Source organism: Mixophyes fleayi, chromosome 11 (genome assembly GCF_038048845.1).
Source record: "Mixophyes fleayi isolate aMixFle1 chromosome 11, aMixFle1.hap1, whole genome shotgun sequence".
NCBI lineage: Eukaryota > Metazoa > Chordata > Amphibia > Anura > Limnodynastidae > Mixophyes > Mixophyes fleayi.
In genome coordinates this window covers 9,972,231-9,999,147 of record NC_134412.1, presented here as the reverse complement: position 1 = coordinate 9,999,147, position 26,917 = coordinate 9,972,231, and the positions used below count along the sequence as shown (strand labels likewise).

Here is a 26,917-nt window from a genome sequence, read left to right as displayed (position 1 = left end):
CCTATATTACCAATTAGTTCAATATAATTAACTAATAAACTTGAAATGTATGTGCTTGTGCTTTTAAGAGAAAGGACAAACACGTATTGCACAATACAGAAAACAACAAGTTATATAAGGGTCACATGTTCTTCATCTCACAATAGCAGGCCAAGGAAATATTTGCTCCAAATAATGTCAAGAAGACCCTTCCAAAAGACCCCTCCAAGAACATGTCAATTTAATGAAGATTATTGACAGAGACTTAGAGCTAGATTTACTAAACTGCGGGTTTGAAAAAGTGGAGGTGTTGCCTATAGCAACCAATCAGATTCTAGATGTCATTTTGTAGAAAGCAATAGATAAATGATATCTAGAATCTGATTGGTTGCTATAGGCAACATCTCCACTTTTTCAAACCCGCAGTTTAGTAAATATACCCCTTAGAGTGTCAGCAGTGACATAAGCTGAGAAGGTGTGGGGTCTGGCAATGATGAGTAACATTTTCTATAAAATAATGACTTAATCAAATATAGATTGTCAATTGGCATTTGAGACCCTGGGCGTATGTATGCTTAGTCCAGTAATGGCTGTATATATGCATAATATCTTTTAATAAAGAATATAAATATTATATTTTGAAAACCTGCTCATCTCAATTATTAATTAAAGTGAAGAATAGAAAATCTTATACACCGATCTGGACAACTTTTCTTTAGCATGACCATAGGGGGAGTAGCTCTAGTGACAAAATCCCATACAAATTGCCTTGGAAGGTCCTTAACTGCGATTTCTTTTCTGGTCTTGGTCAGGTTTTGACTGCTTCCACCTTGCCTAATTGGGGTTTCGCTTGCCCTTGCCCAACCATGTACCCCAAATATTTGACTGTTCTCAGAGCTATGGCACATTTTTCTTTGCTGTGAAGCCCGCCAACCTCAATGAAGCTAAAACTACTTCAGCTTTGGGCAGATGTGACTTTTTCCCTTAAGAGCCTGATGTTTTCCTCCTGTATCTCTACAACTTGTAGCGCCTAAGAATACTGCTCTTGTTGTGCAGCGGCCACATTCACGAGGGCTCTCAAAACCTCCTCCATGTTAATGTGAATGTGGGTTGGGTAGCAGTAATTTGCTTCCCTAAACATTCCACTGCTTACACCACATGTGGTACGGCCACCATTCTGGTGATGCACACATGAACAACTTATAGCTTTTGGTACTTTTTGGTGCTTTTAATGTCAGGATGACAAAGTAACAGATAATAAGCCCAGTAGGTTAGGTAAACAGAACATGCTCATCATTTTAGATAATTTTTTCTGATATCCAGAGGCAGAAGCCTTTAGAAAAATATATGTTGCTACAGTATCTGACTGAGCTTTCCCTTTGAGGTTCTATTGGATCAAGGGCTGCACTTTACACGTATAGGTGTTAAAAAAATGATGCCAAAAATGTAGAACATTACATTCCATGCCTTACAATCCTCAGATGACTGAAATGTGTGAAAGATTAATTGGTATGCTGAAGACTATATTGGACTTTTGCAGAATAAGGAAGGGTTATTTTTTAGAGTATGTCCTTTTTGTCAACTGGGAAGTGTCTCTAGTGTCCATGGGTTTTAACCAATTTAATTATCTGTGTTGTTAGAGGTTTAGGGGTGCTGTAGATATACTGATAGACCATTGGTAAAATTACTCAAAATTCTCAGATCCACATGTAGTACAATATGTGTTGAAGTCTCCACAAATAGTGGATCAGTTGAAGCTGGATTGGGAATAAACCCTAACTGCTCAGACCAAGTATGTGGTGTGGTGTGATTGACATGACAGCGCACAGAGTTCTAAGGAGAGAGAATGAGTTTTGCTACTAACACCTATGCAACAGGACAAGTTACAGGCAGGATATAAGGGACATAATGTTAAAATATGAGCTTTCCATGACATTATCCTGATACCTGATTGATTAAAGACAGTTTATGTTAACACAATGCAACTTCTACTACTGTGCTCAGAAGGACCAGGATGCTGAATCCTCGTATCTCCCCTATAATGAGAGAATGATGCAAGTCTACCTGATCTATTGTGTGAAGCTACCAGAGTGGCCTCACACGATGAGATGACTATAGGTGAAAATTTATGCCAAATACAGAAGGCTTAGCTTGAAGACTTATTCCACACTCAGGGTCTGGGACCAGTCCTAGAATTAGAATGGTCAGGTCTAGACAAGAGAAAGCAACACCTGGTGGTTATCATCATCTCTGGTACCTTCAAAATCTTGGTGACTTCTGTCTCATGGATGCAAACAAGTCACTTCTAGTAGAGATTGGTTAGAGAGTATATTACAGAATCATGAGGGAAGATTGCAAAAAGATTTATTTTATCATGCCTCCTTTTTGTTTATTGGGATATGCATCAGGAACCCACATATTTTCCCCCATTTGAACTTTTGTATGGATGGAGGGTAAGGAGTACTATAGATCTATTTATAGAGAAATGGGAAGGGGATTTAGATATCCTGAGTATACATGGAGTAAACTGGCCAGGGAACACCTTCTAACAGCTGAGACCAAGAACAAAGTATGGCACTATTGATAGGTCAGGGAACACAATTTTAAAGAGGAAGACATGGTTCACTAAATTCCTCATGCCAAGCAGCCCTCCTAATGCCTATTGAGTATATATCCCCAAAACCAAAACAAACAGTTCAAATATAAAGGTCCCCGAAGATAAAAAATATTTTTTTTCAAAATGATAGAAATTTGAATCAAAGTTTAGGTAAATCAGAGTTTTTACAGAGTATTTACATCCTTGGTGAAACACTAATACTTCTAAGCCCAAAAGCCTCTTTCATATATTTAAATTTCTACTCAACCTCCCACACCAACCCTTCTGACCTCCATCATTGCTTAATATCTTACTTTCTACTCCAAGGAAACGATCTGACATAAAATGGTATCCTCTTCCATAAGCAAGATCCTTTTTAATTTTTCTCCTGCACCCTCTGGCATTTTAATTTGTGCCCAACTCAAAAGTAGTTTGGCAAAGCTTATACCAGCCATACTGGTGTGTGCAGGTGAGCATTATGGAAGTGTATTGCATGAAAGGGATAGTCATATGAACTAGTACTCAATGCTGAAGTGGCATACGTGGCAGAACCTTATTTGTACATAAACTATCTATACCACATTTATGTATGGGTCAAAGAATCACACTATAATAATGAAATATCACAAACAAGGAATCAATACATTATGACTAACAGGCTCTCTAAAGTCTACCTCAGGCACAGTACAGCTGCAATAAGCCTTCCCACACTCTTCTTGCTGGCAAGGCAGTGGTCCTGTTTTAATGTTCCCCAGGTTTCGGCAGCCACATATTTCCACATGACCAGCAGGAAATGGAAACTTCTGTATTCCTGTGACCTATAGATTAGACCCTAAATCTAAACCATCCACTGGCTGTTCTGAACTTTGAACCCAGCTCCTAGTACCACCGCTCTGGCCAGTGTGACAGGCCAGGGGGGATACATCCACAGCACCCTGATCCATAGTAAGTGGTCAAGAGTACCAGTGTAGGAGCACAGGAGTACACTAGCAGTGACAGTTACTCAAAAGGAACATTGGCATCGGGATGCCAAAAAGGAGTCCAATGGTGGAAGCAGGGTCCTCCAACTGCGGCAGGAGGGGCATATTCGGAATAACAAAAGGGGACAGTGGCAAAGTAAGCCCAGCCAGTTCCCAACAACAACTGACAGGGTGGCATAGGCGGTCCATCCTGTCACAGATAGCATTTAATTTTTAATTTTTAAAGAAATAAACAACAGATGTGGAGGTATATGCACACACTGGCATGGAATATGTAGTACTCTTTCTGAGTTGCTCATATAAGAAGTTGCACTTAACTTCACAAATGGATGCAATATGGATGCAATTATGTTTTTTGGGTTTTTCAAAAGCACATATGCATCCATATAAAAATGAGCCCCAGTATTAATGTCCTAACACCTTCCTAGCATAATTAAGACACCAAAGTGATAGCAAGAGAATTTATCAATGGAAAACTATGCTTTCCTGGAAGAAAAAGTCAGTCTCTCTTTACTGATACTGAAAGTACAGTATATTATTATTATAGGGGAAAGATTGATTCATGGTGTAAGAGGCATCTATTTTATCCGGCTACCTTTTTGCATGGAAGGACATTCAGTCCTGCAGTTAGCTGTGCACACTGTGTGCAGAGGAAATCTTCAGCGTCCTAATATGCAATACCCAGATGACTGTGATGGGTCCTGCCAAGTACTGTATGTCACTCTATTTTCAACTATTGGCTCGTTTTAAGGAGTTATAATTACAGTTTGGACACTGCAGCTGCATATTTGAATTTCCAGACACGTGGATATCATACAGTCCATCACATAACAAGTCATTTAGTTAGAGCGGGGGGGGGGGGGGGGGGGAGCTGTCCACTCGACTCCTCCAGGCACTGTTTGAATTACTAACAATGTCCAGATAGGACTTGATATTGGTATATATATATATATCTATAATATATATGTGATTTTTACATTAGATTTGATAATCTGGTAATTATTGTTCTTACCATTTTGGACAACCGCATCATCATATACATTTGTGTACATTTTTTTATCTGTGATATGAGTGTTAATTTGTAGATAACAATGATATAGTTTATACACATCATTTATTTTTATTTCATGTTGAATAAATGTTTTTGTAATGATTATCAGGAATCTGAGTGTATTCTGCCATCATTTTTAATTTTTATTTAATATAACCAAGGTGATTGGCGCTCCTTGTTGTGGTTTTTTTTGAAGGAGGCGTATTTGTCAGATTCAAGTAACTCTACACCCTTACTGTACTCAGGATGCATTTTCATGCCACTTCCCGCCCCTTTTCCACCTCTCCAGGCTAAGGAGGCGCAATTGTGAGATTCAAGCTACTCTACATTCATGCACATGCGTTTGGGTCTGATTCATGTTCGGACGTCCGTCTGTTTGCGTGATTCTGCACTGCACATGCCCAGAAATGTAAGTTATTCCAGTGGGCACAATTGTAGGTAATTCACAACTACATGCATCTTACACTTATGAGTATGAAAGCTACATAATTACTTACTTAAAATCAAACAGCAGCCAGATCATTAGCATGGTCACAGCAGCAGAGAGATGGGTGAGCTGATCTTGTGGAGGCAGCGACCTGTCCACTCGTGTGATTGTGTGAGGACAAAGTGACAGGGGCAATGTCATGAATTAAGAAGAAGCCAAACTCTAAATCATCTGCTAAGAGCTGTGCAGCCTCCCCTCTACTTGACTCATCCATACAAAGGTACATGAACATGAAGAGTCATCCTCTTACACAGTCCTTCTCTTTTATGCTCACTTGATTACTACAACTGGTCTCTATGCATTTGTGGGCTTCTCTTGCGCTACTTCTGGCTTCTCTCTGTCTCCTCCTGATGTTTTATTTTAATGTCTCTCATGTACGGCTCATATCCCTGGGGGCTTACAGTCATCCAGAGCTATGGTCACTGCAGCTACTACTGCTGACATATTAGGGATCACTGAACCCTCTAGCTCATGTAAAATGTCATAAACACTTGACAGACAATGAATGTAATAAGCAGAAACATAGTTCAGCAACAGAAAATAATTAAACATAAAGAACTTGATTCATCTTCGCGCACAAGTCCATTTGCGTGCCGTATCTTGTGTGAAATAGCTCTGCGCATGCTCAGACACAGACCATACGCCAAAGAAAGCAAGTACATGCAAATCATTTCCAAACGCAAATGATACTTAGTACGGCCTACGACTTGAGGGGCGGAATGAAGCAGGGAAAGGATGAATGTAAGCAATGTATAGTAAAGGCGTGTGGAGGGCGTTCCTACTCAGATGCATCCAATTCATGCCCTGGTTTATATCATCAGCATCAGCTATTTATATAGCGCCACTAATTCCGCAGCGCTGTACAGAGAACTCACTCACATCAGTCCCTGCCCCATTGAAGCTTACAGTCTAAATTCCCTAACATGCATAGAGAGACCAAGTGAGGCTGGGGTCAATTTTAGAGCAGCCAATTAACCTACTAGTATGTTTTTGGAGTGTGGGAGGAAACCCACACAAACATGGGAAGCACATACTAACTCCACACAGATAAGGCCATGATCGGGAATCAAACTTATGACCACAGTGCTGTGAGGCAGAAGTGATAACCACTGAGCCACCATGCATTTCTTTTCCAACACATACAATTATTTTCAGCCGTATCATCTGAACCAGCTACAGGTTAGGTATAAATGCCGACTGATATGATGACTGACACGGCATAGTCTTTGTTTTACAACCATTGACTTATTCTAGCCGACTGCAAATCATGAACCCTGAATATTTGCTATGTTATTAAAATGTGACGGTATAAATGGGGAGAGCTAATGAAAGCAATCACAGACCTCAAAATTATAACATATAGAACTAGAAAGTGTCCACACAACCTATAACTTAAAATGAATTGCACAGGGTGCTACACTAGAACAGACAATGTGTTCAGTGGAGCAGGAGCACCCCCTGAATTTTCAAGAACATACGTATACTGCAGAGAACCTCATTATTGTCAGAGAATGGCCAAATGTACCAAGATGAGCATTTCTGTATATTCTATTTACTGTAGCTTAAGTGTAAGTTCTTGTTTTTTTCAGCTGTGTGTCTGCTCCTGTTTCTTCTCGATTTTTATTTTTTTAAAACCATTAATCTCCATGTTTCTGTTTTGTATATACAGAAAACCCTCTGGAATGAAAAAAGAATCATGAAGAAAAAGAGGAAGTTATTCCAGCCCCACCTTCCTCCAGAACTATTTCCAAATAGGGTTTGTCTGATTACACTGCAGTGAACCGTTTTCTAGCGTACATCACATACATTTCATCATGAGATCCCTCCTCGGATATCTGTGTGTCCTCTCCGCTCTCACAGCGACTGGTAAGTCTGTGTTACAATCCATAATCTGACTTACAACGACCTGTTCTATCACCTCTAGATATTGGGTCTGTATTTGGCAGATATCTTAATCTAGTATTACAGTGAGAGAATGTCAGTGCTGTTCTGGGAAGTCTGATGTCCCAAACTTTATGTGTATTCAGCTATTCTCTGAAATCATTGTGTATGTGTGTGAGGAATGAGGTCATGGTTTACTATAGAAAGAAAAAACAGAATATAATACTTTGCTGGGTACATCAGCTATCATTCAATTACACTGACACAAAAAAGTTGATTTATATTCTGTTCCTAAACTTAAATCCCCAAAGGTCTAATAAGATAATTAGCAGATACTGGATACACAGCTTTATGGCTGAAAATGTATCATCTCTGCAGCACTAAAGGTAGTGCATAAGTGGAATAGCCTCCCCTCAGATGTGGTAGAGGCTAATACAGTAGAGCTGTTTAAACATGTTTGTGATAGACATAAGGATATCCTTATAAATAATAAAGGATCCAACAGGGTTTGAGGTTATTAAAGGTTAATAAAAACAATGGGCAGACTAGATGGGTCAAGTGGTTCTTATCTGCCATCAAATTCTATGTTTCTATGTGTAAGTGTAGCAGAACATGGGAAATTTTCACCCTATGGCTTTTCCAGCTTCAGAAGTGCTAAAGTATAATTTTTATAGTCTGTTTACACACAGCTGAAAAAGAGCAGCGTTTTTACAGCTCACAGCTTATAACGAGCCCCAGGAACGCTTAGTGTGACAGATATCACAGACTTCAACTGGAGACCGATTTTTATGGAGAGCTTTGAACACTTGATTAAAATACTGCTATCATCATCATCATCATTATCATCATGTATTTATATAGCGCCATCATATTCAGTAGCGCTTTACAATTGTCTATGACCACTTTAAACACTGCTGATTGATTATAGCGCTTATAAGAAATCCCCTTCATCCTATATATACCTTAATGGAACTTACAATCTGACTTCCCTGTATCGGGCACCATAACACACATCACAGTCAAATTATTCAGAACCAATTCACACCCTTGTGTACTTGAAGTGCAGACAGGAGCACGCAAAGGAAACCAAGTCTCCCATTATCACTGTTAGCGCAACATCTGTAGAGGACAAATATTTGCTACCCAGAATCCTCATTGTACTTCTCTTCCCTGTTCTGTTTTTTTTCCAATTGCAGGTTTTTCCCTCCAATGCAAAGTTTGTGCGGGCAATAATTTTGGCTCCTGTACTGGAACAACCATGACGTGCCCTGCGGATAATGTTTGTGGAGGCAGTCGTGCATTAACCACAGCAAGTAAGTTCTATAGGATCTGTGACTTATAAAAAAAAAGTTGAATAAATGAATCTGCTGAATTTGACACATGCTATGACATGTATGCTGCAAACAAATGGTCCAATTTAAGATTTTAAGACAAGTTAGTGGGAGTTTCTCTTAGCATAGTACAGCTCTGAGTCAAAGCTTTGTCTACTTGGTGTATTCGGAGAAGAAAACAAGCCTGTGCAAAACACTCTAGGTGGGGTTCAGTCTAAGCATTGGCATTCACAGTACATCAAGTGAGTAAACATTGGCTCACAAGTCTTGCATGCAAATATCAATTCATTCAAGTGATTCTGTTGAGAAATATTTGCATAAATAGTTCACCGTGTATGCCCTTCATCACCTTCACCATACCTTAAACAGGGGCGCACACAGGATTGTCAGGGGGGGTTCCCCCCCCCTGACCCCAAAAAAAACAAAAACAAAAAACGAGAGAGAGCTGCTGCGCATGTGCCAGCGCATGCGCAGCAGCTCCGTTTCGGCAGCGCTGTCCTATACAGCAGCCGCGGCGCTGTCAAAGAAGCGGCGGTGCTGTATACAATACAGCACTGCCGCGGACGCTCCTTTGACAGTGCCGCGGCTGCTGTATAGGACAGTGCCGCTATGGTGGCCACTTAGTTAGTGCAGGGGGGGTTTCTGGAGACTCAGAAACCCCCCCCCCCTGCGTGCGCCACTGTTAAATATGATAACCAACTTATATAAAATAAAGACACAGAGACCTAGGTAAAGTGGCAAACTAAAGTATTTTATTATAACCTAATTATCTTGGTGGCGGAGAAAGAGCACTGCGGATCAGCCCCAGCTGATACCCGTAACCAAGCGTGGACATGGCGTACCGCCTTAAGTCCACCCACTCCTCTCATGACCCCAACTGCTTGGCCGGCCCTAACCTGGCGTCAGACTAAACTGCACTCACCTCACTGCTCATTCACCCTCCCTCACTGAGCCGGGCAAGGCCCCTCGCCACTGAAGGGACAAGCGTTACCGTTGCCTCGTAGGGGGACAGATACCTCTGGCCAATCATGATAGAGCCGTATATATCAGCCGCTGATCACAGTGCCTTCCTCCCCACTACCTGAATCTAAGCCCTATAATTGGTTTTAACCAACAACCACTAGACTTGATAACTTACTTAAAATAGCTTGGGTGGGAGGGATTTTGCCAGCAGAGTGACTCAAACCAGGATGTGCAGCATACTATACAGATACACAAGACCCTCCCCTCCACATTATTGGTCGGGTCTACATCCCATGTTAACCCCTTCAGGTAAGTGCAAGCTCGAGTGCCACACTGTCACTATTTAATTGCGTTCGTCCATAGGGGACTCTCTTGTAATAATGTGATAGGAGCCTTTATAAAAAGAAGATGAGAAGAGAGATAACACTGAAACTCCATTCACTCAGATTCAATCAGGAAGCCTGAAATAACGGCTAATCCGATAATCATCATCATTCATCATTTATTTGTATGGTGCCAAAGATTCAGTAGCTCCTGAGCTGAATATAAAATGCACAGATGTAATTACTAGAACACAGAGAAATTCAGTATCGGACACGAAAAGGGTCATATGAGGTATACAGATGGCGGACAGACATGAGACAGAAGATAGAGAGAATGCTGCTAATTACAGCTTAAATTCTAGGGCGGGGCAGATAGGGCGGTGAAGTGACAGTATGAACAAGTTGAACAGCTTAGATTGGCATATGGACCAGGTGATGTGGCAATGTGAAGGGACATGGAGAGTAATGAGCAAAAACTATTTTTAAATACTCTTCTGGCAAATGTGTTCACCCATCACCAGAACATGTTCTCCTCAGGCTGAGAGGCTCGAGCACTGGAAGCAAGTGCTACCAAGTGTTACCAGGATGATCAATGGATGGAGGTCTGGTCGGCAGAGACATAGATGAAAGACAGTAATGTAAGGATAGATAGATTCGCCAAACAGAAGAGTGGGAAAATCCAAAGAGGATGGAAACATCTAACGGACCACGATCTTGTGCGGTCCTTCCTTCTGGAACTTAGTGAGGAGAGAAATATAAAGAACATAGAAGAACTAAGTTAAAGCATTACCAGAAAATGAAAAGTGAATGTTTGTGAAGCTTGGTTGTGTGGTATTGTTTATTATGTGAGTGTCCTAATATTTTGATCATTTATATTATAACTAAAAATAGAAAATGGCAAAGTGGTAAATAGAAGAGTTAATTTTATTGTAAGCTCGACTTGACTGTCCCAGAGAAATCTGAACAGCAACAAAAGGGATTTGCCGATGTCCCAGCTATATATAAGTGCTGGGACCCTACAAAATAGTTCCATAGTGGTGGTCCTAGAGGAGGATCACCATCAACTGCTATTTTTGGGAAAGGAGAGGGCTAGTTATCTTAAGGTTAAAGGTGAGAATCTCCTTAAGAACTTTTTCTGAACACAATGTAAGGAAGATATCAGTTTAGCACTGTTTATAACATATTTATTTATTATACTCATTGCTCTTTTTGTACAGATGGGATAACACTCACTGACATATTTACCATTAGTTGTGTGCCTAAAAATACTTGTAATACACCGGGGAGCATCAGCACTCCCAATATCAATATCAAGATGGGCACTTCCTGCTGTGAGACTGATAACTGTACTCCACCATCACCTACGTGTAAGTGTTTCAATATAATTCCTTCATTCTATCCCTGTGGTAGGTTTCCTTTCGATGCACTGTTTACAATTTTTTTTGCTTTTTAGTTTCGGTGCTCTTCTTGTATCTTTATATGGGCTTTGTACTCTTCTGTGGCTTCTAATATGTATATATATAATAGGATATAGCATTATTTCCATATATAGGATGTGGACTGTATTACTAATGTAGGTTACGTCAACTGTCAGGAGGTCAGAGAAAAATTAAATGTTCACCATATTAAATTGAAAACAATTATGTGACCTACATGTTCCATGTTTTAACCTTCATATTTTACAGTACCTGGCAATACCTTTCAGCCAAACGGAGTGACGTGCCGAACGTGCACTTCTGCTAATTCTGACTGGTGTTACACGGAGGACACCATACAATGTATTGGAAATGAAAATATGTGTCTTCTCCAGACTAACAATATTTATGGTAATTGTATTAACATTTTTGTTATTTTTTCTATACCAACTATTGTATCACATATATGAAGGAATACCTATTGTAGAATCTGGTGACATACAATTAGTTCACTTATAATACACGTCATCAGGTGTGTACTTGGCACTGGAGATTGTTTGTATTCCATGGCATCAATATTATCTTAGTATGAAAGTGAAATACCAATCTCAGGGAAAAACGCAGGATTTGCAGAGGGGGGTTTCCACACCACGCCACCAGTGGGCGTGACCAGCATGCATGGGGGCATAGCTATAATTTTAGACAGTGCTTGACTGCTCTCCAACTCTTCCTATCCCCATAATATACATGGGCAATGCTGCGTGCACTACTGTTAGGTGCAGGCAGCTCTCCCTTTTCAAGCAGAGCTGTGTGAAGCGGGGGCAGGGTCCAGCCACCTGAATTATACAGTGCCCCAGGCTTGGAGGGGGGTTCACAGGCACTAGGAAACCCCCCCCCCCTCGGTTTGCCTATGAATCTATACTATGTTGACAGGTAAGAACAGAACAAAGAAAGGGGCAAAATAACATATGTCAGGAGGTAAACCAGGAGGGACATAGCCTAAAGTGGGCCACACAAGGTCTGACCCAGCTGTTCGGTTGATCACAAAGCAACAGGATCACTGTCCTCTAAGTCCAGACTTCTCACTTTCACACCACATCGAGACTTGTTAATGCAGTCAGATGATATCCAACCGGTGGTCCTCCAGGGCATTTTTGTGGACCTGCCATCCTTGACAAACTCCATTGACACTAGTATATTGAATAATTTAATACTAATCAGAATGCAGATATGGTTATCTTTCCGGTCATAATTTTTATAGAAAGATTTTGCTTTGCATACATCTATTGTTGTATCTTTGACCTGAAAATCAAGTATAACTTAGAAAATCTCACTTTTCTATAAGCTGCTACTCTGAACTTTTTTTTATCTATTTCAAATATGTTCCAACAATTCTTCACTGAGATTTATGTTCTTCACAGGTTCTTCCAAACTATCTACGGCTCTTCGGGGTTGTGCCACTAAAAGTATCTGTGATTTCGGCACAAAGTCCTCAACATCTGGTGGTGTGAATACGAAAGTGTCTTTTTCCTGTACCAGTGGAAGTTTTGCTCTGCGCAGTAGTCAGTTTGTATCTTCTGTTATTGCTATTGCAGTAGCTAAAATGATGTACTTTTGAAATAAAGAAGTGCAATTATAGCAGAGACATATCTGAGTTCTGTCACGAAAATGTTTAAAAGTGTAAAAGATTTAAAATGAAAGGTATGTCCAATATTGCTTTAACGTTGTCTTTTGTATTTTTCAATGCCAATGTGATTAATACTTCTGAAAGAAAATACACTAATATAGTAGAAACAAATACTTATAAAAGTATATATTCTAACTATCCAGAAATGACTGTTGATTGCTTGAACTTTAAAATATATCACAAAACATAAAATATATACGCTTGAACTAAAGGAAAATATGCTTAAGCAAGTTATTGAGAATAGTAGTTGTCACTAAACAACATAAGCAAACAGAATATATAATAAAATAACAACAAGGCTAAAATCATCCAAAACAGTAAGTTAAGTTAACAATCAAAAATGTTGAATTGTGATATGGAAGATGAATATAACATGTTTAAAGTAAAAAATGTACTAAAAATATATATACACTCTTACTCCCCTCTTTGTGTCTCCTGTTAGTCTTTTTGTCCTATGCACCTGTTGTTAACTTAAAGTGGTTTATTTGCACTTTGGGGTTTTTTTTTGCACAAGTCGAATATGGTTTGTCCATGCTCTATGTACTGCATTGCAGACCCTTTGTGGCACCATAAAAATAAATAATAATAATAATAATAATAATAATAATTCCATGGCTGAATGAAGCCAAGGTACAGTATGTATATCAGGCCTCCTCAGCAGGACACCACTAATACAGTTTAATAACCGCAGGCGCTACCGTAAAAGCTGTATCATGTACAGGACGTGAGCTAATAAAATATTGAATATTTGTGTATACAGTCCAAGATAGTTAAGTGCCTGCTGATAATGGTTAACCCAATGAATTAACATGTCAAAGCTGTAAAGCTGCTAGATCAGATTTGTGTTAGGATAGGTACACACTGAAGAATTTTCAGACCAACGTGATATCTCAAACGATTGTACTTACGACTGAAGGTCCGATCAGTCTGGTGATTCATGCGTACACACTGACACGATTTACCTTCAGATCTGTGCTCTTCATTTAGTCCTTCATCTGGTCCTCTAGTCTTCAGAGAATGACAGCACAATATTCATTCATTCCTTCCTGTCACATTGTCACACTGATTAAAACCACATTGTTATAGCTATCCACATGTCCTAACGAATTTTGTTAGCTGCTGTGACTCTGAAACTAAACATTCTGTCTCAGAACGAACAAATGAATTATTCCTTCTACAGCACTCTCTACATTTATTCATCGGGACATTCATCGCTAGCATCGGCTGAAAAGAGCCCGACTCTGTAAACTCTAAGGGGATCGTAAGCATGACTGTATACCCACTACATGATCGGTGGGTGATTGGTCGGAAAATATTAAACAGAACGACCCACCAAATCATCATCATCATCATCAACATTTATTTATATAGCGCCAGCAAATTCTGTAGTGCTTTACAATTGGGAACAAATATTAATAAGACAATACTGGGTAATACATACAGACAGAGAGGTAAGAGAACCCTGCTCGAAAGCTTATAATCTATAGGACAATGGGAGTTAGAAACAGCCAGACTGCAAAGGTAAAAGTACTGAGTGGGCTGTGTGTGTTGCAATGTTGGTCAGAAGGTTGTTGTCTTGCGTTAGCAGTGTAGAGGATGGTAATAGGGTAATCTAGGGAAAATAAGATGATGGTTGAGGAATATCATAACCTTGTCTGAAGAGGTGGGTTTTCAGTGAACGATTGAAGGTTTGAAGACTAGAGGAAAGTCTTACTGTGCGTGGGAGGGAATTCCACAAAGTAGGTGCAGCCCGGAAAAAATCCTGTAACCGAGAATGGGAGGATGTGATGAGAGTGGAGGAGAGACGTAGATCTTGTGCAGAACGGAGGTGTCGAGTAGGGAGATATTTCGAGACAAGTGAGGAAATGTATGTCGGTGCAATTTTGTTGATGGCCTTTTATGTTAGTAGAAGAATTTTATATTGGATTCAATGAAATACAAGCAGCCAATGTAGAGACTGACAGAGTGGCTCAGCAGAGGAATAACGGTTTGCAAGGAAAATCAGTCTAGCCGCTGCGTGCAAAATAGATTGTAGGGGTTCAAGTCTGACTTTGGGAAGACCAGTAAGGAGGGAATTGCAATAGTCGATGCGGGAGATGATGAGTGCATGAATTAATGTTTTTGCGGTGTCTTGAGTCAGATATGTGCGTATTCTGGAATTGTTCTTTAGGTGTATGTAACATGATTTAGATATAGAGTTGATGTGGGGAATAAACGACAGTTGTGAATCAAGGATTACACCTAGGCAACGAGCTTGCGGGGTGGGATTTATGGTCATGTTATCGACAGAAATAGAAATGTCAGGCAGGAAGCTTCTGTTTTTGGGTGGGAATATTATTAATTCAGTTTTTGAAAGATTGAGTTTTTGAGTTGGCGAGAAGACATCCAAGATGAAATAGCAGAAAGACAGTCAGTAACGCAAGACAACACAGATGGTGAAAGATCAGAAGAGGATAGATAGATTTGTGTATCATCCGCATAGAGATGATACTGAAATCCAAAGGGGCTTATTAGTTTTCCAAGAGAAGTGGTGTAGATAGAGAATAACAGAGGACCTAGGACTGAGCCTTGTGATACTCCAACTGATAAAGGAAGCGGAGCAGAGCCGACAATCGACACTTTGGAGCAACTTCCACCCATGGTGTCACTATACACACTCACCAGACTTCCGATACAATACAGTTGTATGTCGGCTGATTTGCCCGATTATTGAACGAAAATGCTCCAGTGTGTACCCAGCTTATTGGTAATTGTGATTGTATCTCAACCTAAAGTGGTTGTTATTTGCCTCTGTCAATGCATTATCATCCCGCTGGCTGTAAATAATTGTTACAGAAACTTCCAAGTATTCAGACCAGGGGGGTAAATGTATCAAGCTGCAAGTTTCCGGCGGGTTTGAAAAGTGGAAATGTTGCCTATAGCAACCAATCAGATTCTAGTCATCATTTATTTAGTACATTCTTCAAAATGACAGCTAGAATCTGATTGGTTGCTGTAGGCAAAATCTCCACTTTTCAAACCCACTGGCAACTTGCAGCTTGATACAGTTACCCCAAGTCTTGTATTTAGCTCTGTTTTATTGCACTAGAGTGTACGGTCTGTCTTAGCCACACCTAATGCTTAAATATTTAAGAAGAAACAGAAATTCTGGCTTGCAGCCATATATTGGTAAGGTATGTGTATCTCTCAGCAGGATTCTCACCATAAATAGTAGCAATGCCACAGGCACAGGATACAAATCAATAAGTTAACCTTTACTTAGCGAAAGAAGAAATGAGTTTAACACTTTAACTGCCTCGTCATTAGCAATGGGATGAACACTCATCAACCATTCTACAATAAAATATCTGGTCTGTGTGGAATTTCTACCTCCACCAGAGTTTGAAAAAACAACTCTGTGTATTTTCTCTGTGTAGTTTAGTACATTGGAAAAAGAGAAATTGGAATAAGGATGAATGAAGTTTTGTATTGTTGGATTTCAATATACTTATTATTAACAACAAAATTATTACTAATACACATTGTAAAAAAAAAGTGAATTCTTATTTCAATCCTCACAGCTGCCATAAGGTAACAGCATAGTGAATGTCATGAATTGAGTTAGCAATCATCACAATAATAACTATAAGACTGACTGACAAAAATAAACGTTCAACAAATAAATATGTTTTAATCACACTAATAAATTCCGTTAAAAAAAAATAGGTTATAAACAGCAATAAATAACACTTTGACACTAAACACATTGAAGGTGCTATGATAAATTCTTTGTAAATACATAAGTGAAGAACTTAGTGGTTAGCACTTCTGGCTTACAGCACTGGGGTCATGAGTTCGATTCCCGACCATGGCCTTATCTGTGAGGAGTTTGTATGCTCTCCCTGTGTTTGTGTGGGTTTCCTCTAGGTGCTCCGGTTTCCTCCCACACTCCAAAAACATACTGGTAGGTTAATTGGCTGCTAACAAATTTACCCTAGTCTGTGTGCATGTGTGTGTGTGTGTGTGTGTGTGTGTGTGTGTGTGTGTGTCTGTGTATGTGTGTGTGTGCATGTTAGGGAATTTAGACTGTAAGCTCCAATGGGGCAGGGACTGATCTGAGTGAGTTCTCTGTACAGCGCTGCGGAATTAGTGGCGCTATATAAATAAACGATGATGATGATGATGATGATGATGATGATGATGTAGAAGAAAAAGAACGACCAAATCAAGAAATAATACAATTGTAAAGCGCTACGGAATTTGCTGGTGCTATATAAAAAAATGTTAATGATGATACAATGAATCTATTAAAGCGCACTGGTTGTTAGGCAGATACTTGGAACCCGGGTTACTGACGGGTTCTAATTGCATGTTGGGGACCCAGAGTGAAATTGGGATTTATTCATTTGGATCACTGATAAAACTCATTGGAACCCAATTGCACAGACAGTACTGAGCCACTGTAAACCCAGAAGCTACATGTGTTCCACAGTCAGGTTCGGTGCTACCCTTAGGCAGGTGCCTAGAGTGTTGGGATTCATGGGGCGCCACTGAGGCTCCCACCACCACCTCCACAGAGAAGAGGTCAGCACAAAGGGCACCTGGAAGGAATTCTAACCGCACCAGGTATTATTCATTCCCCGGAATTTTAATTTGATTGCCAGTTATAAATTAACTCTATCACATAGTAATATCAATGTGTGAGTTCTAATGGTTTATCTCTCCAGAAGGACAGATTAAATAGTATCTTACATCCCTATAGGGATTAATTGTCAGTCAGTTGATATATAGTAATGGTGAGTGTAATAGCTATTTATAAGACACTAATATCATGTTAATATTAGAACAACATTCCATTATAGCTAGTTCCCTAATCTATGCAACAGGTCCAATTACCTGTCTCAATATTATCTCAATTGTCTCATCATTCTCCTGTACATTGGAGAGTTATTAAATAATACGAACACTATTAAGCAGTACAAATCTATTAAGCTGCCACTAACATAAGCCCTATCTGGGGGACCATTCATATAAACAGCAGTAATTATAATTATTAGCTGACGCGCGTTTCGCTATACAGGCTTTGTTTTATTTACAGTCATCAGTGCTTTATTTTAGAGGTCATATACTAAAATATTGTTGTTTTTTGTATATATTTACAAAATAAATGAGCAAGTATATAAAATATATGTGTGAGTGACATTCTAATTTGAGTCAGTACTTTTCCAACCTTTTTGTTTTGTTCTTGTTTGTCGAGGTTCACAGTTTCTCATTTTAGGAGCAGTCACTCTTCTTTTGATTATTGATTTCTTTATACTATTAACGATTTAGCATCTGCTTCTTAAATATACAGATATGGGTGTAAATAGACTGCAGCTAGTGTTATTGTGTAATAAGGGCCTGATTCATGTTTGAACCTAAGTCGAAATGCGTTGCCACATCTTGTGTGAATTCTCTCAGAATGGGACTGTGTCCGATTCTGTCTGGCACATTCATCAGGTTCCCGTAATTAAGTTCCCGCCGGTCTGGGGGGGAAAGGGGGTCTACACACTTTTTTTTTCAATAAACCCATAAAAAGACCCTAGTCGGCCTCCTGAGGCCGCCGGCCTATCGGGACTTTTCCCGGTAGGTTACATTGCCAATCCGCCCCTGAAGATGATGACGATGATCATAGTAACATAGTAACATAGTTGATGAGGTTGAAAAAAGACACCAGTCCATCAAGTTCAACCTATTTTGGATCTCCTGGGATCCCTCACTTATATTTGAAATTGACCCAGAGTAAGCAACCAACAATCTGTTTCTATTATGAAAATCCCCCCAGACCCAATATTGCAGTTCTAGTTTTACCCTCTATCCACTACTATCCTTCATTTTAATTAACGGTCGTATCCCTGGATACACTTTTCGGCTAAAAATTTGTCTAATCCTTTCTTAATTTTTCAGTTATTTACTATTGCTATGCTATGACCCTACAGCCACTGCATGCTGGCACTTGAAGTTCTTCAAGTGGCAGCATGATCTGGCAACCATTGGTGTTTAATTGCTACTCATCATCATCAAGCCGATAGGCTTTAAGTCTATCTTGATGCAGCTGGGATCTTACACAGTATTTTGAACTGCATCTATCTGAAGAGATGAGCAATTCAAAAATGTGCATTTTAGGCCACAATTTTGTAGCCACACTTTTTACACGTACAATTGGGGCTAAGAAATGCAGCTGACTCAACAAGAGGACCTCAATATATTCAAAGGAACAGTAAAACATTTCATATAACCAAAGATAAAAAAGTAACTGTTATCTAAGTAACTCATTTATTTGAAAGAATGACCTAATTTACAAGACAACAGCATTTCTGTTTTTGTTTTAGAGTGTGCTCCTGCTTCCTATTGTTCCACGACAATAATGTACCACTAAATACTTAGTTTCAGTTTTGTCTATGCAGAATTAGTTCAGGACCATTGCAGCAACACTTACGTGTGGTTCACAGAATGTGGAAGATCTCCCAGCCCCTCCTTCCTATCTATTTAGTAACAGGAACTGACTGACTGCCCGTCAGTAGATAGTTACATTTCTATTGTACAACAGTTGCAAACCACCATGGGATCACTTCTCGGACTTGTGTGTGTCCTCTCAGCTCTCCTGGAGACTGGTAAGTCTATATTACAATCCGTAATCTGTCTAGAACTGTATTATTGGGTGTGTGTTGAGCAAATGTTGGGAAATAGTTTTGAAGTGAATGACTTTCAGTGCTACTTCTGGAACGTGTGATAAATCATTTCCATGATGTGCTTCCCCCCACTTACTAAAGTCCATCTATCTACATTTCTTTAACTATAATCAGTGTTGGCCAAGGGCATCAAAGGCCCACCAAGGGAATGCACTGGTCGGGGTCTATGGTATAACCTGTGCTTGCCCATGCTTGGATCATGGCCAGACACCAGAGACAAGCCACCAGAGGGAGCGTGGTCAATGTACGGGATAAAGTTCACTTTTTTCCTTTTGTACACTGTAGCTCCTCAACGTTGCGTTGCTTCTTACACTTGAACCACTTTTTTCAAATTCCCCCAGTTGTCGGCCTCAAGTCAGTGAATAAATCATCACACCAGTTAGGCAGTGGAAGATTTTAAAACAGCAGTTCAAGTGTGAGTAGCAGCACAGCGCTGGCGAGCTAAAGTGGCGTCCATATAATTAACAAGTTACCAAAATAAAAATAAATAAACTGTATTCAATTAAATATGTTAGAACAAGTTTTATATAAATTACATATTATCTATATTTAAAATAGTTTGCACCGGAAAGGCTATTTTTCAATCCCCAAAATAAAACCAATAATGGTGGCAGGTGAGGTACAGCAGCAGAAGAGGTCAGTCAGAAGTGAGGCGAAATGTGTGTTGGTGGCAGCGATGACCAGTGTGACAGCAGGGAGGTGAAATGTGGCAGTTGGGGTGTCTGGCAGCAGAGAAGGGGGGGAGGGTGACAGATTCGGTGCCTGGAAGCAAGGAAATTAGAGTGTAGCTGATGGGATGTTCATCAGCAGGGAAGGGTGAATGTGGCAGATGGGGGGAGGGGAGTGGAAGCTGGGAATAGTGATTGTGGTAGACGACGTACCTAGTAGCCAGAAGGGGATGCATCAGTCCCCTCATTATATTAACCCCTTACACACACGAACACCAGAAGCCTCAATATGATAACCAGTTACAAATACACACATGTACACTGGCATGTTGACGCTTTATATACACACACACCAATCCCTAAATCATGTTAACCTTTTACATATACACCCGTCCCCACAGTATGTTATTAATAATCACAATTACTTTATCTCCATAAGCTGTAGCTGTCTGCTTCCTTGGAGCTTCTGCATGCCCCGAGGAGGAAGAATGATGGGAGGAAAGAAGAAGGGAATGGGAGGGGTCTACGATCAGCAGGTAGGAAGGGTCCAGCCAGCAGGAACAGCTGCAGTACATGGGTAACGCCCTAAACTCCAACCCTGACTGCAGAAACAAGGATGAGGAGGAAAGCTCCTCTTTCTTTCAGGTCTGTCCAGGCAGTCCATTATATTACCAGCCTGGGAAGGCATAAACAACCTGACCCTGACACCTCTGGTGCACGATCTTGGCCCTGCCCAGTAGGAAAAGGGGTGGGGCTTACAGGCAGTGGGGCCCACCAGAGATTTCCTGGTACCCTAGTGGGCCAGTCCGACACTGACTATACCGATTGCAATTGGGATTTTTTATGCACATAAATTAAGTAATACAATCAGAGTTTATTTATCAAGGCCATTCATGTGTTGATTTATATACCTACACAAAGAACGCTCTGAATTTATTACTCAAAGTTTGTGCGTTACTCCCTATAATTTGAATATCCTTACAAAATACTACAAGGTTAGTCGTGCTGTTTCACTTTATTTATTTGTAAATATTTTTTATAGTACACAGTACTACATAATTCGATCCTCCATTATAAGATGAACCACTACACATTATTGCACTTTCTAGTTCTTTTGATTTCATATATATATACATATATATATATATATATATATATATATATATATATATATATATATATATTGTAACAAAAGGAGGCATTTAGCTGGCAATATGCAGCGAAAGCAGGGAAGTAGAGTAAAACATTTGTGCAGTAATGCCCCTAGATTGAATGTAAAGACCTATGTATGAAAAGCAATAGTTTAAATTTGGTTTAACTTACATGACTTGAAATCCTTCCTCTCAGCAAACAGACAGGGTGTGTCTGTTTGAATTACAGAGCCAGTGATGGGCGTTTCCTTTTAAAGAGAAGGTGGGTGTGTCACCTGTCCATCAAGCTAAGACTGGGGGAGGAGTATCAGGTATAAAAGCTTGTTTATATCATTTGTGCAGGGAGACCAACGCTGGGTGAGCTGGCTGGTCCTGAGAGAGAGCTGGACTATGTATAGCTAGTGTTTAGGGTCTCCAAGATTGCTGTGCAAGTATACAGTGTCAAAACATTTACCATCCTGACAATAAAGCACCATAAAAAGGAAGAAGTTGTTCGCGTGTGCTTCTGCAGTAGCGGGCTTTTGCCACAATATATATATTATATATATATTTACATATATATATATATATATATATATATATATATATATATATATATATATATATATATATATATATATGTCTCCAGTGCATTTGATGTGATAACAGTAGTACAGGGTCTCTAATGCAAACATATTTGTTGTTACTCAGTACCCATGTTACACCCTTGCTCTATGTTTGTATTTCCCACTTGCAGGTTTTTCTCTCAGATGCAATCAGTGTGTGAGCGATGATTCTTCCTCCTGTTCTGGAAGCACCATGACGTGTCCCATGGATAAAGCATGTGGTGCTAGCCATACAAAAGCTAACGCATGTATATCATACAGAGTCTGTAACTTAAAAAAAATAAATTGCAATTTCCAACACTGTTTGTGCTGCTTTTATAGATGACAAAGTCAGGAGGATATCAGTTTAGCACATATTTTATTTTGTTTCTTCGTCAATCTTTTTGTACAGATGGCGTCAAACTCATTGATCGATATGAAATGTCTTGTGTACCTTTGGATCAATGTAATACAGCAGGGATTGCCAGTTTTTCCAATGGCAATATGAAGAGGAGCACTACCTGCTGTAATACCGATAACTGTACACCACCAACACCTACATGTAAGTGTATCAATTAAATGATTTGGTCTATCCCAGAATAATGGTATCTGGATTTTTCTTAATGCACATTTTTTTTTTTATTTAACAAAGTTCTACTATATAAATTATATCTTATATTTGGAAAGTAGTGAGGTAACTTGTTTCACATGACTTATTGTGAAAGTGGCCATCTGTCACGTATTTCACTAGAATTACCACTGACTGGTGTTGGCGCTACTAAACTGGGAGGCGCGGAGTCTAATGCACCACCATTCACCAGGGACCCCCACAAGGAGGTATGGACTTAGCTGTGTGCAGTGCACAGGTCGTGGTACTCCCAGATAGTCACCAGTGCAATGAATGAAGCGTAGTCAGACAGGCCGAGTCGAAACCAGAGAAGCGCAGTACCACGGAGAGGAGGCAAAAAGTAGTCAGGAACGGTCCAAGGGGTCAATACCAGAACGGGCAGTGAAGTACAAAGGGAGATCCGGAGGAGTAGTCAGACAAGCCAAGATATATGTATCACAAGAGACAATCAGGAACTACAGGAATGCTGGAACAAGTTAGAACCAATACTCTGGCACCCTAATGGTGCCAGAGTGAGGTTTAAATAGAGAGCAGGAGGAAATGAGCAGGAGGGTTTTCTGCGATCAGACTCAGCTGATCGCCGGGCAAGCGCCCCGTTGCTAGGGAGCAAAAGCGGAAATTCGCGCATGCATGCGTGACGCGATCACGTGAGTGCGTCCCGTTGCTAGGCAATGGGACGTGAGCTGCGGGCAGAAGGCGTCCGTCTCCGGCACCCATGGGAGGTGCGGGGACGGCGCCTGACACCATCGATGGAATGAGCAACAGTTAGTAAGGGTAAAAGGTAGTAACTTTGCATCTGGGCATAACCATGTTGGATTGGAGGGGGAGGTAAAGTTAAAAGGTGAGGACAGATTTATAGTTGGGGTAGGGCATGTCCTAGGTCAACTTTAAATTTCAATGTAAAAATAAAACTATCAAGTATTTGTGTTCTACATGAAAAAACAGCCAGTATTTTCCTTATGGCTAAAATAATAAACTAATTTGCACCCCATGCATTGTAACATGGTTTGATCAGGAGCAATTGTACTTCTTTTTTTGCTTTACTTTCCTTTATGAATCCGGCCCAATGTGTTCATTTTACTTGTGGTTCCACTTATCTTTTTAACTCTGGCATGTGTTGACTGGTGTTTTGGTCTAGTTAATATGGTCCAATTAGATTTGTCTGTTGGCATTTTAGGCTTCTCTTTTTATGGATGATGAATGGGCCATTGATAATGTCCTCTTTAACTGTTGCTGCAGTTCCTCTCTCTATTCTGACTCCTCTCCCTATACTACTCTTCCGACTTCTAAACTTCCTGACTGCAACTCATAATTTCTCCTCTGTTTTGTCACTAACCCTTTTCCAGTTCTATTCTCTGACTATCTCTGATCACTTCCTTAAATAATGTAACTCTTCTTTCTTTCTATCTATCAGTCTGGTATTTATATTTAGTGACTCGCTGTAGGCCCACTGACTGACTGATATACTTTACTAAACTGACAGTCTATCTGACAAAACATTAATTAGTTGACTGGCAAAGTTATTATTCCTATACTGACTAGCAAACTGACAAATGTTAGTGACTGATTATTAAAGAGACAGAATTTCAGTAGCTGACTGCTTCCTTATAATTTTGCTCCAGTCTCTTATTAAACTCTATCTTTTTTCTCATTCATTAATCTCTTATCTCTCATTTTTATGTCTACTTTCTATAACTAATTTCTCTTCCACCCATAGCCTCTCTGTCATTTCCTCAAACATGTTCTTTATTTCCGTACTTCTCTCTCTTTTTTCCTTCTCTTTTATACTGTCAGTGGCATTTTCTCATCTTTATTCTCACTTTTGGCTTCTCCACGAGCCCCTGAGGTATCAGCTGTCGTGTGCTGACAGAAAGTTAAGTTGATGAACAGCTCTTGTCAAGACCTTTCTCTTCACTGTCATGTATTTAAAGAAATATCTCCTAATTTGTGGGTCATTACATTTCCATTGAGACAGTAAATGTCTGGTCTTTGCATAATTATGTTTAGTTTAAAAGTGTATTATGGATCGTTGTTGTATGTGTGTTATATATTACTGTAAATGTCATGTACGATACTGCAGATCTTTTTTGGCCTTATATAAATAAAAGATGATAATAATAATTCTTCTTTCTTCGCTTTTCTTCTTTCTTCTTTCTCCTTTCTTCGTTTTTCTTTTTTCTTTTTTCTTATTTCCACTTTCTTCTTTCTTTTTTCTCCTTTCTTCTTCCTTCTACTTCGTCTTCTTCTCTATATTACCAATCTAGGTTATGTTAAGTTTCAATTCAGATTAACACATTTTCAGCAAATTAAATTAAATTAGAAATACATATTACATGCTTCCCTTTCATATTTTTCAGTACCTGATGATAATTCTCAAGCAAATGGACTGATCTGCCCAAAGTGCATTTCATACGATTCTGACTCGTGTTACACTAAGGACACCATGGAGTGTACTGGAAATGAAAATATGTGTCTTCACCAAATTTATAAAATTGACGGTAATTGTAGTAACATTTTTTCCTTTTTGTCCTGTACCAACCACAATGTCACCTGAAGAAACTCCTATCGTAAAATCTGGTGACATTTTTATTTAGTTCACATATAATACAGATTCATCATCAGAGATGTAATTGTGATTATAATTGAGATTATTATTCACAATTTTATTCCATGTGATCGATATATTGATTTAGCAAGATAGGTCATCTTCCTGCTGAGGCAGCTTTGTGAAAGTGAAATACCAGATATTATCGTCTACATTGTCATGACAGGCAACTACGGGACACCTACCCCTTCTCATATTCCATCACTCATTTTAAATACTTCAACATTTAATAGGTCCATTGTAATACAGGGGCAAAGGACACAATCCATATTGAGCCACACATGGCTCAAACCTGCTGTATAGGATCACTGTCGCACTTGTCCATACTTTTACACTATTACACCACTATGCTATGTTGCTATGGAATAAGAAGTATAACTGGATGTTCATCAAGACATTTTTGCTGCCTCATAATTTCTGACAAACTCCATGGAGGGAATTTAATTCCCCACGACGAGCCATCGGACATTTCCAAGTACTAGGGTAACCGAACATCACTGATTTTTCTGTGCACTTCTATGTCGTGTGAAGCAGAATCAGTGATGTTACTTTGCTGTGGTGTATCTACGCAACCATTCCGCAGAAACTGTGTGGCATTCAAATTTAGTATATGTGACTTTAATACCAGTCAGCCTGCAGGCACATAGTTATAACACGTCTATGGCATTTTTCATGTAAGTAACAGTTTACATTATTTCCTGGTCATAATGTATAGAAAATGTACATCAGTGAGAGATTTATTCTGGGGTCTCAAACCAATGAGAACACTAACATTGATTCATGTATTGGTCTATCTTTGTCGTGAAAAGCAAAGGATATTGCTTAGAAAATGTTATTTTTTTATAAGCTTTTACTCTATGCTCTTTTTCTACTCTACTTTAAACTTTTGAGTTACAATAATTCTTTACTAACATCTAAGTTGTTTGTTCTTCACAGTTCCTTACAGCCATACTTTTGCCTTTCGAGGATGTGCCAGTAAAAGTATCTGTTCCATCTCCACCCATTCTGCAACATATCGTGACATGAATGTGAACATTTCAAATTTATGCACCAGTGGAAGTTTTGCCAACGAATCGATAACATATGGTAAAATGGACGTGGAAGTGTTAACTACGGATATAAGCGAAAATTTTGGCCTGCTCAGTAGTCAATTGTTTCCTTCCGTCGTTGCTATTGCAGTAGCTAAAATTGTGTATTTTTGAAATAAGGAAGTGCGATCTTTGAACACACCCATCTTAAAGTTCTGTTTCTAAAATGATAAAATCTGTAATCATTTGAAAATAAAAAGTATATAGAGTTTTTAAATATTCTGTCTTTTGTCATTTTCATGTTAATGAGATTGATAATTATGAATGGAAAATCACCTAGACAGTAGAAAAGAGTAATTATATCCTAATTACTAGAAATGCCTAGAAAGTTTAAAAATGTAGTACATAACGAACCATAACGAACCATACCAGTGCATGAAGTTAAATTGCCTTATACAAGCAAACTATAACTCCCACACAGCTAAAATATTCCAATACAGTAAGTTAACAACGGAAATGTTATGTTGAAGAAATGTATATATATAACAGTCATATCTTGAAATACATCAACGTATTCGTGTGGCAGCCAACCTTCAAAGACCAGGGGGTAAATGTATTATACTCCGATTTTTTCAAGTCGCCGGAAATCCGTGAGTTTACAACTAAAATTTAAAGCGGCGATGGCTTGTAAAGGCAAACTTGCCTTTACCACCAGGGGGTAAATCTATCAAGCTGAGAGTTTTCCGGTGGGTTTGAAAAGCCAATCAGATTCTAGCTATCATTTATTTTGTGCATTCTACAAACTGATAGCTAGGTTCTGACTGGTTGCTATAGGCAACATCTCCACTTT

At 39.4% G+C, this 26,917-nt stretch overlaps 2 protein-coding genes across 4 annotated transcripts; both read left to right on the top strand.

The window, feature by feature from the left end:
* The first annotated feature begins 6,794 nt into the window (after window positions 1–6,794).
* Window positions 6,795–13,118, top strand: LOC142107655 (phospholipase A2 inhibitor NAI-like). Its single transcript, XM_075191219.1, has 5 exons — window positions 6,795–6,959; window positions 8,171–8,287; window positions 10,809–10,958; window positions 11,277–11,417; window positions 12,428–13,118. The coding sequence occupies exons 1-5, from the start codon at window positions 6,908–6,910 to the stop codon at window positions 12,622–12,624; spliced, it is 657 nt and encodes a 218-aa protein (XP_075047320.1). The 5' UTR covers window positions 6,795–6,907; the 3' UTR covers window positions 12,625–13,118.
* Window positions 13,119–19,201: 6,083 nt separating this feature from the next.
* LOC142107654 (phospholipase A2 inhibitor and Ly6/PLAUR domain-containing protein-like) lies at window positions 19,202–26,344 on the top strand. 3 transcript variants are annotated; one of them, XM_075191217.1, is made up of 6 exons: window positions 19,240–19,325; window positions 20,511–20,607; window positions 21,959–22,075; window positions 22,219–22,368; window positions 24,792–24,932; window positions 25,976–26,344. In XM_075191217.1, exons 3-6 carry the CDS (start codon window positions 22,021–22,023, stop codon window positions 26,239–26,241), a joined length of 612 nt encoding a protein of 203 aa, XP_075047318.1. In that variant the 5' UTR covers window positions 19,240–19,325; window positions 20,511–20,607; window positions 21,959–22,020; the 3' UTR covers window positions 26,242–26,344. The 3 variants fall into 3 exon arrangements, with proteins under 3 accessions (XP_075047317.1, XP_075047318.1, XP_075047319.1); XM_075191216.1 differs by lacking the exon at window positions 20,511–20,607 and having other exon boundaries at window positions 19,202–19,325; XM_075191218.1 differs by lacking the exons at window positions 19,240–19,325; window positions 20,511–20,607 and adding an exon at window positions 21,452–21,484.
* Window positions 26,345–26,917: the final 573 nt, after the last annotated feature.